The 16,251-nt window shown below is 37.7% G+C and overlaps 1 protein-coding gene across 1 annotated transcript in view; it reads left to right on the plus strand.

Annotated features, from left to right (window-relative positions):
• Positions 1-16,251, plus strand: part of plekhh1 (pleckstrin homology, MyTH4 and FERM domain containing H1) — a 90,676-nt gene that overhangs the window by 14,788 nt on the left and 59,637 nt on the right. Inside the window, exon 2 of the mRNA NM_001077519.3 lies at positions 484-653. Within this exon, the coding sequence (NP_001070987.2) occupies positions 510-653 (144 nt within the window). The 5' untranslated portion in view covers positions 484-509. The remainder of the gene's footprint in view (positions 1-483; positions 654-16,251) is intronic.

Below are 16,251 nucleotides of genomic sequence, written 5' to 3' on the forward strand. Positions count from 1 at the left end.
GGTTATTGCTCTAATCACTTTGTATAAATGTTGTTTGCAAATACTTATCCAATAATCAGAAACAGCTGTAAACATTTTTGCCTTTCCATAAGTCAAAATTTATGTAAAAAAAATTGTAAACCAAAAAAACATTAATTGTCTATAGATGGGGCTGCCAGTATGTTTTGGATTCGATCCAAGGATTAATATAGGTCAATAGTGTAATTATTTTCAAGTTAACTAAATATTTTGAGATTGATCAGTTTGGCTTGTAAATTGGTCACTACTATTATGATCTTGCACTGTGGACAATTAAAGTCCTGTAGACAGTGGTTCTATAGTTTATTCCCGCTCTAAACCAGCTTTAGTCCAAGGTCCCAGCCCTCCACTGCAGCCTTCAAGGAAACCTGTTAAATGTATCCTATATTTGCATTACATTCATGTAAAAGTCCATTATGTTTTCATTTTAGCTGACCTTTATTCTTTGACTGTTGTTTCCTTCAGGTTGGCAGACTGGCACACTGGCACAGATGGCAGAGGTGATGGAGAGTGTATCCACGGCAGCAGTGCCAAACAGCAGTGTGGACTGGCAGAAGAGATGCATCGCTCTGGAGACGCAGCTCATGAGGTTTCGTCTGCAAGCGGGAAATATCCGCCACCTACTTGCCGAGAGGGTAAATGAGGGGTATTATGGGTAACACAGGGTCTACAATTCGCCCACTGCATTCCAAGTTACGCTTATGCTTTCTTCATTTTCTGTACATTTTGCACTTTTACAATCATCTAACCAAAACATATATAAGTACTCTTGATTGGCCAGAACAAAAGCATTTTTTGACAGTCATCAAGACTCTTATTAGGGCAGATGTTGATGTAAACACAGTTTTCCACAGGGTTGGAATGTTTCCCGTCATTCCAACATTACACTAGCTCTTTTGGACTCATAATATAAGTATAATCATTGATCAGTTTTTGGACCCGACTTTAATATACAGAACGTGGTGTAATGATATGCATCAGTGGATTTCACTCGAATGCACTGCTGCTTCACCACAGCTCGTCTTTGTGCAGTTGATATCAACTGATTCTGTTTCTCGTTTACTTCCTTCAAAAAGTCTTTAGCCTCAGCCAGAGGGGAACAAGTTACTTAGTTTCTCCTCTCTTCTTTCTCTCTCCCTCCTTTTCTACAGTTTGGTCATGGTGCATTGACCTCAATGTTTCGTCTTGCAAGAAAAGGTTAACTGTCAAACTTGGCAGGCGGCCCTGCAGAAAAAGTCAGGGGGAAACCACTGACTCGTGTGAATGCTTGAGTGGATGTACAGGTGTGTGTGTGTGTGTGTGTGTGTGTGTGTGTGTGTGTGTGTGTGTGTGTGTGTGTGTGTGTGTGTGTGTTTGTGTGTTAGACTAGGAAAATATATCTATAATATTTAAAAGATTGGCAATGATAACTGGATTTTAAAAACTTTTTGGTAAAGTAAGTGGTGTTGTTTGCCTGTGGCCACATTGTTTCACCTGGTTGACATTGCCTTTCTTATTTCCCCCATCCACTCAATGATTTGTTGAATTACTGTTATTTTCACACTACATGACTGGTTTGGCAATGATAAAGTATGTTTAAGTTCCAAACACACACACCTGAACCAACAAATCAGTGTCCAGATTTACTTGAAAAAGACTAGAAGGTGTGTTGGAGAAGGTTTGTAGTTTTCCATGACCAAATTACACTTTGTAATTCACTTGGAACTGTCCCTCACAACTTAACAAATTGCATACATGAGCCTTGATGTTAGAAAATAAGATCAAATATGAACAGAATCAGTTAGTGTTCAGTGTACATGGTATAAAATGTTGTTATACTGTTCTGGGTGGTTGTTTACAGTCAGAATCCGGAGAGTCTGTTGTCAAGTATCTGTGATATTATGCTTCATATGTATAAGATTTTGTTTGCCTGATTTATGATCAAAACTAGCATTTCTTTTACATGTGTGGTTAAACACACTTGGTTAGTGCTACAAGGGGACCATACTTGGTAACCTTATGGCTCATTTCCACTGAGTGGTTCAAGGTAGTATGATACGGGTTGGTATACTTTTATGCCCGTTTCCACTGTCAAAAGTTACCAAAAAGTGAACAGAATCGTACCACTTTTTTAGTATCTTTTCTAAAGGGTACCGAACATAACAAAAGGGTACCAAAAGGCAGAGCAAGATGTGCAGCTGAATGCTTTTGGTTCACAGAGAATCGTCACTAGCGCATGAACAAGCCAGGAAAATGAAAACAAAGGAATCGCCATTTTTAAATACACAACTGGGACATTACACTGTTATAATACATACATATAATAACAAGTCATGGTCGACCCGAGCTCAAACAAACCTTGTCGTTGTCTTAATGAACAGCCGCAAGGCCAAGAAGAAGAGCAGAATCTGCGTGTGCCGGGTTGTTCTTATGAGGTTGTCTAAATCGGGATTGGTTTCACTTTCTCCAGAGAGCTGGTGATTGAACTTCTTGAGCTGATGATAATAACGTGTCTGTGATTATTGAAGTGCTTCTGACGTCCGATACTTTAAGAAACAGACTAACGCAAGAGTGAAGCGTGAAAAAACAAAGGAAAAGTCGAAAAACACAAACGAGCAAATGATTGTTTCAGCAACCATACAGATGAACAATCTGCTTATCTGATCTGATCATGTTAGACTATTATGATCACCTTTTGGACTATTATGAACTCAGAATGACAGAATTATTTTTTAACAAGATTTTAACGTTACATATGCCGGTGAAGAATAAAGATGAGAGGTTTATACTGAGTATATAGGTTTTGTATTGTTTATGAAGCCAAATAAAGACTAAATGTTACCATTGGTACCCTTTGCCAGTAGAGACACAAGCCTGAATAATGTGACCCATTCTGAAGCATTCCATACCGTACTGTACCACTAGGCATTAGTACTCCATTGGCAATAGAGATCCTATCAAATGTCTGTCCCATTTGAATTGAATATATTATTATTCATTTCACAAACAAAAACACTTGATTTTTCTTTTTTTTCAACTCTTAGTTTTTAAAAAAAATTCTGAGCACTCAGCACTTCACATAAAAAATGTAAGCTCAGCGTCCTAAAAAAAGCTCTTATTTAGCAAACTGAAAAAATACACTTCTCAGAAAAAAAATTATTTGGTGGATATGCAACCTGAACTTACTGTACTGTACCAACTACCAAACTGTTTCATGTTAGTAGTTGTTCTGAAAGATTAAAATGACTATAAAAATGTTTCCACCAATAAGTGCTGTAGCACCTCTTATGGCAATGCATTGCGTTGCATGTCTCTGTGAGTTGTAGTCAGACGTTTTCGATTGCAACACCACATTGAGCTAGAAGTGTTTGTATTCACATAATCGAGCAGAGTTTGTTTTATTTTTATAACTAGTGGTTTTGCTTTAGCTAAAGGTAAAATGCCTTTATAGTAAATCTAAACTTGACAGTTGCTAAAAGAGAAAACTGACTGTAATATAGGCATTAAACTGTGCCTCTTGTGGCAGCATTTAGATTGCAAAAGGCTCTTGCTTAGTAGTGAAAATTGTAGTCAGATGCTCTTCAGAACACAACACACAAAAAAGAGCTAGCATAGCTAGAAACATCTGCATCCGTGTACTTGCTCAACATATGTTTCGGGCTCATGATTAGAGGTTTTGCGCTTGTCAGTCTGAAACCTTTTCATCCATAAAAACCTTGGAGAGTCAGAACACCTTCGAACCATTTTTTCATGCATAACTTTGTCTCAATAAACACAGTGTGGAATAAACATCTTCTCACAAGGAACATATAAACAGTATCAGGCCGGTCTGTAAACCATGTGTTTACATGCTCTTTTTGATGTTAACAAGTGCGTCCAAAAGCAACAACATAAGTTTTGTTTTTCTTTTCCGTCCAAGAGGTAGGTCTGTTGTTGTGTGTGTTTTTTTCTATCTGTGGTGGTGCCATTAGGGTGTTTACTGTCCAAACACGCAGACCACAGGGACATTAAGTCTTGGACGGCTCCCAGAAGTCCTCCATCAGGTTTCTTCCCACTCTGGTCATCGCTCTAACAGCCCTTTACTCACCATGACCTCCACTTTCTCCTGCTCTCCCGTTTCTTCCAGCTTTTCTTTTGCTGGATATCAGGGCGCAGTGTCTCGTGGGTTACTTCTTGTTTTGTTGAAGAGGACAAAAGTAAGGGTTGAGAGTTTGCTGCTGTTGTCTGCTTTGAAATATTCATACACTCCTCATCTGCTTCTTTGGTCGGCTCTAGGAGTGTTTTACACATTGACCCACTTTGCAGAGGAAAAGCTCAACACAGAATTGCGTGAGGGGTGTGATCTCTTATTCTGGCATGAGGGAATACTTTTTCCATTCTGTTCACGTACACATGTCCTTTAGTTGTAAAATTTGTTCCACGAGATAAAAATTGCGCAAGCAGACTATTTTTGAATAGCACACTATCATACTGTGCATAATATATCTGCTAACACTTTACTTATAGGGGTGTTCATAAGACTCCTCTATAATCACAACATGATTGCATGCATATGCATGAGATTGTTTGTATCCTTATGACAACTGTCATTCAGTGTCATTGGAGTTCACACTTAGCTGATGATTGATAATAAAGCGTATCTGGCATGCTGTCCCAGGAGAGAGCCCTAAGCTCAAAATATTCTCAAGCCCGGGGCTCCCTCCGAGAGAAGAGTTTGGGCTCAGGTAGGTCTCGAGAACTCCCCTGTTTGTGTACATGCTGAGATATACAGTATCTGGCTAAGAGTTTTTTTAAGTAGTGAATTTACTTATGGTGCATGTTTTTGGATGGTGGAAGGAAACAGGGAAACCCAGGCAAAACCCACGCGAACATGGGGAGAACATGCAAACTCTGCACAAAAATGCTGACTGGCTTGGAAAGGGGCCGAACCTGTGGTGTTCTTGCTGTGAGGCAACAGTGCTGGGCCGCCGTGCCACCCTATTAGAGAAGAGGAGGAGTAGGGGTTGAAGAGGGGATTCTTCAAGACGAACATGACTGGAGTAGAAAGCTCTGGTTAATTATAGCATGTCAATTTACATCTAATTGGTGCAATATATGGAGCTGATGTGGTAACAGCTGTGTTTAATGATACGCATGTGATCGTCTCGAAATGAGTTTATAAATAAGCCATGCTCAAATGCAAAGATGACATTGTTTAAGATGTTTGTTGTGACAACTTAACCAAAATAACATAATTTGTCATGAATTTGTCTTAAGTCCAATATTTTTTTTGCTCATCTTTTACAGTCCAGCACAATTAATTTGCAATTAAATTTTCTTATTAAATAGTGATAAATAATTTTATAACTATGTCATAACAATAGTATAACCATATATAGTCATAGTTATGATAAAACCATTATATTTAATGGCAATTTTATTGACAGGCAAGTTGTATCACTGAAGTTGAGGTCAAGAAAAATATAAATCACACTCTTATAAAGCTCATGACACAATTATAATGGCCTCATGACAATCATGTTTATGAGAGATTTATGACAAGGTATGTTGTTGAAATTTTAAGTTGTCATGACAAAGATACTTACAGCTTATGACAACATAGCATAATTCTGAAAACGTAGCCCTATATACATTTGTTGACATCGCGAATTATGTAGCCAGAAGTACGTATGGCTGCATTTCGTATTTAAAATGAACGCTACGGCGTATGATGCCATTCCTTTTCACACTTATAAGCTAACCGCTTACCTCCATATGGACGGTGAAGAACAGTCCCAGAAAGCAGGTAAGACAAAAACAAAACACAAAAAATAAAATAAACAAGTAAATAACAGGGTGAAAATATGGTAAAATTTAAAATAAGGCTGCCACAAGGGCTTTTCTTTTACTGGATTTCTTTTGAAAACACTGTTGGTTGGGTTTAGGGAAGGAGGGTGGGTGCTGGTTGGTCGATCAGTCAGTCAGTCAGTCAGTCAGTGCCCTCTAGTGGATTTACGCAAGAAGAAAGAAAGCGAGAGAGAGAGAGAGAGAGAGAGATCTCAAAAAGCATTTGCAGTGATTGCCAATTAAAATTTGCTGATTTGTGAATACAAAAACTGCAAAAGAAAAAAAAATAAAATTACCTCCTAAGATGTATTTGGTGCTGTCCAGAAACGTATATAGGGGTACCTAATCAGAATGAGCCTGGTTTGTATTACTTTATGTCAGTTCTCATAAAACAACTGTGTTAGGGACAATTAATTACCTTTGTCATAATCATACATAAAGTCTCATTCGTAATCATGAGGTCATGTTCAGGTCATGATTTTAAAGGTTTCATGACAGCCTTATGAACACCCTCATTAAGTAAAGTGTTACCTTATATCTGCACAATATGTGATGTGCACATTGAATAGTGCAGTTTGTATGCAGAATTTCTGTATTGATAAAATATTGATTTTAAATACAATATAACAGTAAATACCGAGGTAAAAATGGTCTAACAGTGCAATGTGTATAAATAGGTTAAACTAAAGTCAGATGCACGGTATTTTCTCGTTCCCAGGGAATGCATAAACTGACCAAATGCACTGTACTTTGAATAACACTGCATGAAATAAGGAAAGTAATCTTTAATCTGGGTCTGACTCATCTTCTCATTTTTATAGACAGAGCGTGACTGTCACAAGCCCAGTCTATTTTCTGCTATCTGCTCTGACCTACAAGTATTGAAGTATTGAAATGATAATCTAAAGTTGTGCGGTTTTTATTCCACAAGTTTAAATCTATATTGTGCATATACAATGTAAAATAACTTTTATAATAAAAAAATGTATATAATAACTGGACATTGTTACAGATGGCTGCATGTTTTGAGTGTGGCAGTCAATATAACCTGCTACTATTGATGAATAGTTATTAGTTATTGATTAAATTTATCATTGTTCTGTTTAAACAAAGAAAATGTGCAGTAAGCTGTGTTCCAATATGCAATTTCTCTATTCTAAACATGGCCAGAGATCTTTTACACTGTTACTTTTACACTAGAAAGTGTCTATAAAGTGTAGTGACTTCACATAGAAATGGTTTTGAATGTGCTTGTGTTTGAAAGCAGAAAGTAAATGTAAAAGATACAATAAGTCGCAGTGTTGACTTTGGCCTGGTTCTTCAAGCACTCTGTAGAACTGTCTCATTTCTAATGAGCTGCCAGACAGGAGGATTAGCCTTCAATAGCAATAATGCTTTCTTACCGTCTTTTGCTCTGTCAGACTCAACCACCCTCTTTCATTCCCTCCATTTTTAAAGGGTTTGTTGACCCAAAAAAATTGCTTTTCATCTGCTCTCCCTTGGTGTGTCTAAGTTGGAGGTGATTTATTTATTTATTTTTTCTCGCCAACAGAAAATTAGAGAACATTTTTAGCTGACACTGTGGCCTTAAGGCTTATATGTTTTGGTATATTGGCTCATTTAGATCTGAAATGTAAGTAAAGCATGTCCAAAAAAGAGAGTTTTGATAGAATAACTATGGTGAACTGATTCATCCACTTCTCTAAAAAGAAATGGTTCAAAAGAAGGATTCGTTCACGAACCAGATGTCATTCTGGACCATTGGCCTGAAGCTGAATATTGTTGAGTTTCCTTGCACAGGCTGATTAGTTTGCTTCAGTGTATTATCAGTAGCCACAGGTATTCTCTATGTTTTTTTAAGGACTATTTTTTACTATTAAAGTGCTGGTAGACTGGTTCTGCCATTGACTTGCATTTTATCAATCAGCAAGGAACATAGTTTAAACCAGGGGTGCCCAAATTTATTCTCATAAAGGGCCAAAAACAATACTTGATTTTGGCAACCCAAGCTCATTCTGGAAACGTAGCCCCGTGGATGTTTCTGGAGACCGCGATTTACGTGGCCGGAGGTACGTACGTTTAGTTTTTTTCGAGCGAACGCTGCGGGGTGGTGTGGCGCCGCTCCGCTCCTCCTCTTCGTGCTCGCCAGCCGACGGCTCGCCTCCGAGTGAAGGGCTTTCCCAATGCAACCAGTTTGTCTGCTTAGCTTACAGCGTTGCGTCAGTGGAGCGGAAGCCCCGGAGGAGCGGTTCCAGAAATCAGGTAAGATGAAAACAGAATCAGAAAAATAAGGCTGAGAACGCGGTGGGATCTGAAAACGCGGTCGAAATAGAAGACGAGGGCTTTTGCTTTTTTTTTTTTTTGGACGGCTTTTGCAAACCGTCGCTTGGGTTTAGGGAAGGAGGAAGAGGAGGGCAGCCGGGTCGTCCAATCCGGCGGTTTTTCGCGGGAGAACAGCACGCGTTCCCGAGAGGCGCCCGAGACGCGAAAAAGCGTGCACAGCGGCCTCTCGCGGATCCGCGAAAACAAAAAACGCTCGAATACGTACCTCCCGGGAAGTATCTTGCGGTCCGCAGAAACTTCCACGGGGCTACGTTTCCACGATGAGCCCGGGTTGGATTTAGTGCTGTGGGCCAAAGTTACATATACCAAACCATATTACATTAATTTATCTGCTTTTATTTAAAATTTCAATCAAATGTTGCTTCAAATTAACATATTAATTAACGGTGTCGTATTATTTTTTAATTTTTTATATTGAACCTATTATAGTAAAAACATAAACAATCCCATTTACTGTATAACATAATGGAGTTCAGTGCTGATACACTAGTCAAACTGCTCCTGCCTTTGCTTTGGTTTGCTCACCAATGTTTTGTGTATTGTTCTCTATCTGTCAACTGACAGTATTTACACTCTAAATTCAAAGTCAGATTCATTTACTACATTTAATTGAAACCTTCAGTTTTTTTTTTGTATCTCCTCCGTTAAACAAGAAACTAAGATTAGATTAGTTTCTGTCAATTCCCCATCGTTTTCCCTCTCTTTTTAGATGCGATGGTGGTTTACCTCTACCTATATCGTGAAAAAAGCTTCTGCAGTTAATCGCAACAAGAAAATCTGATGCCAACATAAGACTTCCTACATATAGCAAATCAAATGACAGAAATGTTCATTTTTGGGTGAACTATCCTTTTAAATCCACCATTCTTCCTTTATATGTATTTTTATCTTCCTGCATAGTTCTCAAATTAATTATTGAGCTGTTGGTTGTTTCAGACATTAGGCGTCTGTGTCTAGGATGGTTAATCATTACATTTTGAGAGAGTAGGTTGAAGTTTATTCAACAATAGCCACTTACTCTAGGAATTAAATACTTTTGCACACTTTTTACATCATCTGTATCAGCTTACATAGAAGTTAAAGATGTCTACTTTTTCCTGACATGTTCAATATACTGACACTGAGGAGAAGAAACTGTTGATTAAAGTCATTATTTTGTTTTCTTTGCACACAAAAGTATTCTCATAGCTTGATAATGTTTCTATTTAACCTCTGAAGGCATATGGAAAGTCTGTTTTGTGGATGCTTTTTGGTATATTTCTGGTTCCTGACTTTAAAGAAGTCAGAAACCTTGCTGTCTATGGAGCTCTTAGATTTTACCTAAAATATCTTGATGTTTGTTCTGAATACGAACAAAGATTTTGGAAAGACTTGAAATGTAAAAAGGCAGTGTTTTAGATAGGCTTGATCATGGCAGATGGATGCTATGCTGGTGTTTTCTGTAGTCATTAATGCATACTTCACATTCTCTGCTTTCATATTGTTTCAAATCGTTTTTACATTTCTCCATAGCAACTGCTGGAGAACAGTTGTTAAATGTTTCACATACCTAGTTGTCTGCTGCATGAACAGCTGCCCTGCTCCACCTGTTTAACCTGTGCCCTGTTGTCCTGTCAACCATTAGTCCATCCTCAACCTTTTGCTAAATCTGGATGATGTACATTGGGTTTTAGTATTTTGTTTAAGCAATCTTAACTTCTTAAGAGAATGTTATGACATCTTTGCTGTCCATAGTAAGTTTGTACACTTTAGTCAGAGTAGATTCTAATGTGATCGGAATGAAAACAAGCTGTGGAAAAAAATGTAGTGTGAAGTTCTCATGTAACGTTATGTTTTACTTATTGATCATTCATGCCAAGAAACACCTGTATTGCTAGCTATTTTTTTAATAATCATTGGAATTCTTGCTGTGAGGCAACAGTACTAGTCACTGGGCCACCGTACCACCCATTCTGGATAAAGGTGGAAGAAGGAGAGGAGGGGGTTTCTTCCATAAGAAATTCTTCCATGCCTTCAATAGCAATAATGCTTTCTTACCGTCTTTTGCTCTGTCAGACTCAACCACCCTCTTTCATTCCCTCCATTTTTAAAGGGTTTGTTGACCCAAAAAAATTGCTTTTCATCTGCTCTCCCTTGGTGTGTCTAAGTTGGAGGTGATTTATTTATTTATTTTTTCTCGCCAACAGAAAATTAGAGAACATTTTTAGCTGACACTGTGGCCTTAAGGCTTATATGTTTTGGTATATTGGCTCATTTAGATCTGAAATGTAAGTAAAGCATGTCCAAAAAAGAGAGTTTTGATAGAATAACTATGGTGAACTGATTCATCCACTTCTCTAAAAAGAAATGGTTCAAAAGAAGGATTCGTTCACGAACCAGATGTCATTCTGGACCATTGGCCTGAAGCTGAATATTGTTGAGTTTCCTTGCACAGGCTGATTAGTTTGCTTCAGTGTATTATCAGTAGCCACAGGTATTCTCTATGTTTTTTTAAGGACTATTTTTTACTATTAAAGTGCTGGTAGACTGGTTCTGCCATTGACTTGCATTTTATCAATCAGCAAGGAACATAGTTTAAACCAGGGGTGCCCAAATTTATTCTCATAAAGGGCCAAAAACAATACTTGATTTTGGCAACCCAAGCTCATTCTGGAAACGTAGCCCCGTGGATGTTTCTGGAGACCGCGATTTACGTGGCCGGAGGTACGTACGTTTAGTTTTTTTCGAGCGAACGCTGCGGGGTGGTGTGGCGCCGCTCCGCTCCTCCTCTTCGTGCTCGCCAGCCGACGGCTCGCCTCCGAGTGAAGGGCTTTCCCAATGCAACCAGTTTGTCTGCTTAGCTTACAGCGTTGCGTCAGTGGAGCGGAAGCCCCGGAGGAGCGGTTCCAGAAATCAGGTAAGATGAAAACAGAATCAGAAAAATAAGGCTGAGAACGCGGTGGGATCTGAAAACGCGGTCGAAATAGAAGACGAGGGCTTTTGCTTTTTTTTTTTTTTGGACGGCTTTTGCAAACCGTCGCTTGGGTTTAGGGAAGGAGGAAGAGGAGGGCAGCCGGGTCGTCCAATCCGGCGGTTTTTCGCGGGAGAACAGCACGCGTTCCCGAGAGGCGCCCGAGACGCGAAAAAGCGTGCACAGCGGCCTCTCGCGGATCCGCGAAAACAAAAAACGCTCGAATACGTACCTCCCGGGAAGTATCTTGCGGTCCGCAGAAACTTCCACGGGGCTACGTTTCCACGATGAGCCCGGGTTGGATTTAGTGCTGTGGGCCAAAGTTACATATACCAAACCATATTACATTAATTTATCTGCTTTTATTTAAAATTTCAATCAAATGTTGCTTCAAATTAACATATTAATTAACGGTGTCGTATTATTTTTTAATTTTTTATATTGAACCTATTATAGTAAAAACATAAACAATCCCATTTACTGTATAACATAATGGAGTTCAGTGCTGATACACTAGTCAAACTGCTCCTGCCTTTGCTTTGGTTTGCTCACCAATGTTTTGTGTATTGTTCTCTATCTGTCAACTGACAGTATTTACACTCTAAATTCAAAGTCAGATTCATTTACTACATTTAATTGAAACCTTCAGTTTTTTTTTTGTATCTCCTCCGTTAAACAAGAAACTAAGATTAGATTAGTTTCTGTCAATTCCCCATCGTTTTCCCTCTCTTTTTAGATGCGATGGTGGTTTACCTCTACCTATATCGTGAAAAAAGCTTCTGCAGTTAATCGCAACAAGAAAATCTGATGCCAACATAAGACTTCCTACATATAGCAAATCAAATGACAGAAATGTTCATTTTTGGGTGAACTATCCTTTTAAATCCACCATTCTTCCTTTATATGTATTTTTATCTTCCTGCATAGTTCTCAAATTAATTATTGAGCTGTTGGTTGTTTCAGACATTAGGCGTCTGTGTCTAGGATGGTTAATCATTACATTTTGAGAGAGTAGGTTGAAGTTTATTCAACAATAGCCACTTACTCTAGGAATTAAATACTTTTGCACACTTTTTACATCATCTGTATCAGCTTACATAGAAGTTAAAGATGTCTACTTTTTCCTGACATGTTCAATATACTGACACTGAGGAGAAGAAACTGTTGATTAAAGTCATTATTTTGTTTTCTTTGCACACAAAAGTATTCTCATAGCTTGATAATGTTTCTATTTAACCTCTGAAGGCATATGGAAAGTCTGTTTTGTGGATGCTTTTTGGTATATTTCTGGTTCCTGACTTTAAAGAAGTCAGAAACCTTGCTGTCTATGGAGCTCTTAGATTTTACCTAAAATATCTTGATGTTTGTTCTGAATACGAACAAAGATTTTGGAAAGACTTGAAATGTAAAAAGGCAGTGTTTTAGATAGGCTTGATCATGGCAGATGGATGCTATGCTGGTGTTTTCTGTAGTCATTAATGCATACTTCACATTCTCTGCTTTCATATTGTTTCAAATCGTTTTTACATTTCTCCATAGCAACTGCTGGAGAACAGTTGTTAAATGTTTCACATACCTAGTTGTCTGCTGCATGAACAGCTGCCCTGCTCCACCTGTTTAACCTGTGCCCTGTTGTCCTGTCAACCATTAGTCCATCCTCAACCTTTTGCTAAATCTGGATGATGTACATTGGGTTTTAGTATTTTGTTTAAGCAATCTTAACTTCTTAAGAGAATGTTATGACATCTTTGCTGTCCATAGTAAGTTTGTACACTTTAGTCAGAGTAGATTCTAATGTGATCGGAATGAAAACAAGCTGTGGAAAAAAATGTAGTGTGAAGTTCTCATGTAACGTTATGTTTTACTTATTGATCATTCATGCCAAGAAACACCTGTATTGCTAGCTATTTTTTTAATAATCATTGGAATTCTTGCTGTGAGGCAACAGTACTAGTCACTGGGCCACCGTACCACCCATTCTGGATAAAGGTGGAAGAAGGAGAGGAGGGGGTTTCTTCCAGACGAAGATAGTTGTAGAAAGGAAATGAGGATATATATATATATATATATATATATATATATATATATATATATATATATATATATATATATATATATATATATGACTTGGGATCTTTTGATTGAAGGATCATGATTAGCTAATGTGGCCCAGTCGAGACTTAACCCAGCGACCTTCCTGCTGTGAGGCGACTGTGCTAACCAGTGAGCCACCATGCTGCCTGAGTTTTCTGATCAATTAAACAGATTGAAGTCTGACAGTCTAATTTTCACTGTGACACATTTAAAACGATAATTTACTCACTAAAATTGAGCTCACGCAATGCTGTAATTATGGGATTTCATCTAGTAAACAGAGTTCATGTCCTTGTCGTACTCATAATAACAACTTGTACAACTTGAAAAATGACTCACCTGACTGCTACTGACAGATTATTTATGAACAGATTCTGTTGCCAAAAAAAAACACAGCTCCGAATATAACATCCCGTGTTGTCATTTTGAAATTACAGTAATTACGACATGGCATGAAGCAGCATGAAGCCTACACTACAGTATCTTAGAGTTCCCCCTGCATCTGCGTATGTCATTGAGATGTTTCCATTACCTCTGTTAAGGCCCTGTAGCTCAACACTCCGGCAGTAAACTTTACGACATAGTTGCAGAGTAGCTCTTAATGCTCAGTGAATCATTTTCTGAGTGGGTATAAGGCTAAGCGGAGGTCAGCGCTGGGCTTGGGTGAGCGGACACTATTTCCATAGTAATGTGGATTGATGAAGTGTCAGCGAGAGCATGTCCCTCTTCATATTTGTCGCTGTGCCATCCATTCATTTTCTGTACATTTGCTGACCCCGAGGTGAAGAGCAAACCTCCACACAATGACCCCACAGGCTGCTCTTCGGGCCCTGACACTCACATGAAGTGGAGGCCTTCTGGGAATCTCTGGACTTTAGGCTTGAGGAATGAGAAAAAAGCCAAAGAACAAAGACGTTTGAACAAAAGGGGTGCTCTGTCATACAGTGGGAATCCATTTGTATGCTTGTCCTCCTTTTTACTGGGTCAATGAGCTCATGACACAATGAGAACAAGGCACGTCATGGCCAGGAACTCTGCTTGTGTGAGTTCTTGCAAGCTTTAGATAATATTCCCTAAAGTGGTGAAAACCAAGCAAAACACAATTGAAACAATTGCAAACTACACTCAAAAGAAATACAATGCCAGGTCAAAACTACACAAAGTGTTACTAAATGGATGCAATTACAAACTATGCTAAACAATAATCTCTTAATGTCAAAACAAAATAAAACGAAGCAAAACAAATAAAATGGAAATTAAGCTAAGCTAAATAATAACAATTACACAGTGCAATGATAATGGCATCAAGACAATGAAAACAGAAACAGTTCCTTACAAAAGCAAAATGAAAACAGTGAAAGTGAATTAAATGTTACACACTAAGGTGAGTAATATAACAATATTACAAAGACAAAAAAAAACAAACAAAAAAATTTGATCATTCATTCATTTGATCATTCAATCACTTGTTGTTCACTAGATTGTTCTTTCGATTATTCTATCATTCAGTCCATTCATTTGATCATTCAATCGTTCAATAGATCCTTCATTCATTTGATCGCTCATTCCTTCAATACTTTGATCATTCATTCGTTCGTTTGATCATTCATTCAATCATTTGAACCTCCATTTTTTTTCATTCAGTTATTTGATCAACCATTCAGTTGTTTCATTGATTATTGATTCATTCATTCATTTGATCATTCAATCAGTTTTTCATTCATTAGATTGTTTATTCCATCATTCAGTCGATCATTTGATCATCCATTCATTCATTCTTTTATTTGATCAATCCTTCATTTGACCATTCATTCATTCATTTGATCGTTCAATAATTTATTAGATCATTTATTCATTTAATCATTCAATCACTCGTTCATTCATTAGATCATTCATTCGATCATTCCATCATTCCATCGATCATTTGATCATCTGATCATCCAACCGGTTATTCATACATGTGATCATTAATTTCTTCAATCATTCCATCATTCATTTATTCCTTCATATGATTATTCATTCATTCATTCATTCATTCATTTGATCATTCACTCCTTCAATTATTTTATCATTCATTCATTGTCATTTGTTTATTCATTAGATCGTTCATTCTATCATTCTATCATTTATTTGATCATCCATTTATTCATTTATTTATTTGATCAATTATTAATTTGATAGTTCATTCATTCATTTCATCATTCAATCGTTCATTCATTCATTAGATCATTCATTACTTTGATAGTTTATTCATTTGTCCAATCGTTTATTCATTCATTTGATTCAGATCAATTCAATTCAAGTTTATTTCTGTAGCGCTTTTACAATGTAGATTGTGTCAAAGCAGCTTAACATAGAAGTTCCAGTAAATTAAAGCTGTGTCAGTCCAGTTTTTAGAGTTGAAGTTCAGTTTAGTTCAGTTTAGTGTGGTTTAATTCACTGCTGAAAGTCCAAACACCGATTAGCAAATCCATCGATGCGCAGCTCCACGGGTCCCAAACCAGTAGCAACAAGTAGTGGCAAGGAACACACTTCACCAATTGATGTAAGTGAAGGAATAAAACCCTGAAAGAAACCAGGCTCAGTTTAGGCACAACCATTTCTCCTCTTGCCAAACTTCTTGTGCAGAGCTGCAATCTAGGTGCCGGATTCATTCATTCATTCGTTCATTCATTCAATTATTTATTTACAAATTTCACTCAAGAGTAACTTACTCAAAACTAAGCAAATTGGAAACAAAACAGACACAAAACAAGATAAAATACCAACTACACTCGAGTACACAAGTCAGAACAAAGGATAGCAGACAAAATAAATACAGTGCAAAATAGAATGACAACCTCAGCATCAAAGTCCATTATTGAGCTTGTTCTACTTTTTACTCGTGGCCAGGGACTCTTATTGACTCTGGGTTCTTACAAGCTTTTAATATTACAAGATTTTTCCAAAAGTGTGTCTGTGTGGGAGATCTAATTCATGCACAGATGAGCGGTCCTGTCAAATCGTCTTCTTTTCTTTTTATTGGGTCTCATTTATTAGTT

This window comes from Danio rerio, chromosome 17, assembly GCF_052040795.2.
Source record: "Danio rerio strain M-AB ecotype USA chromosome 17, GRCz13ab, whole genome shotgun sequence".
NCBI classification, from domain to species: Eukaryota; Metazoa; Chordata; class Actinopteri; order Cypriniformes; family Danionidae; genus Danio; species Danio rerio.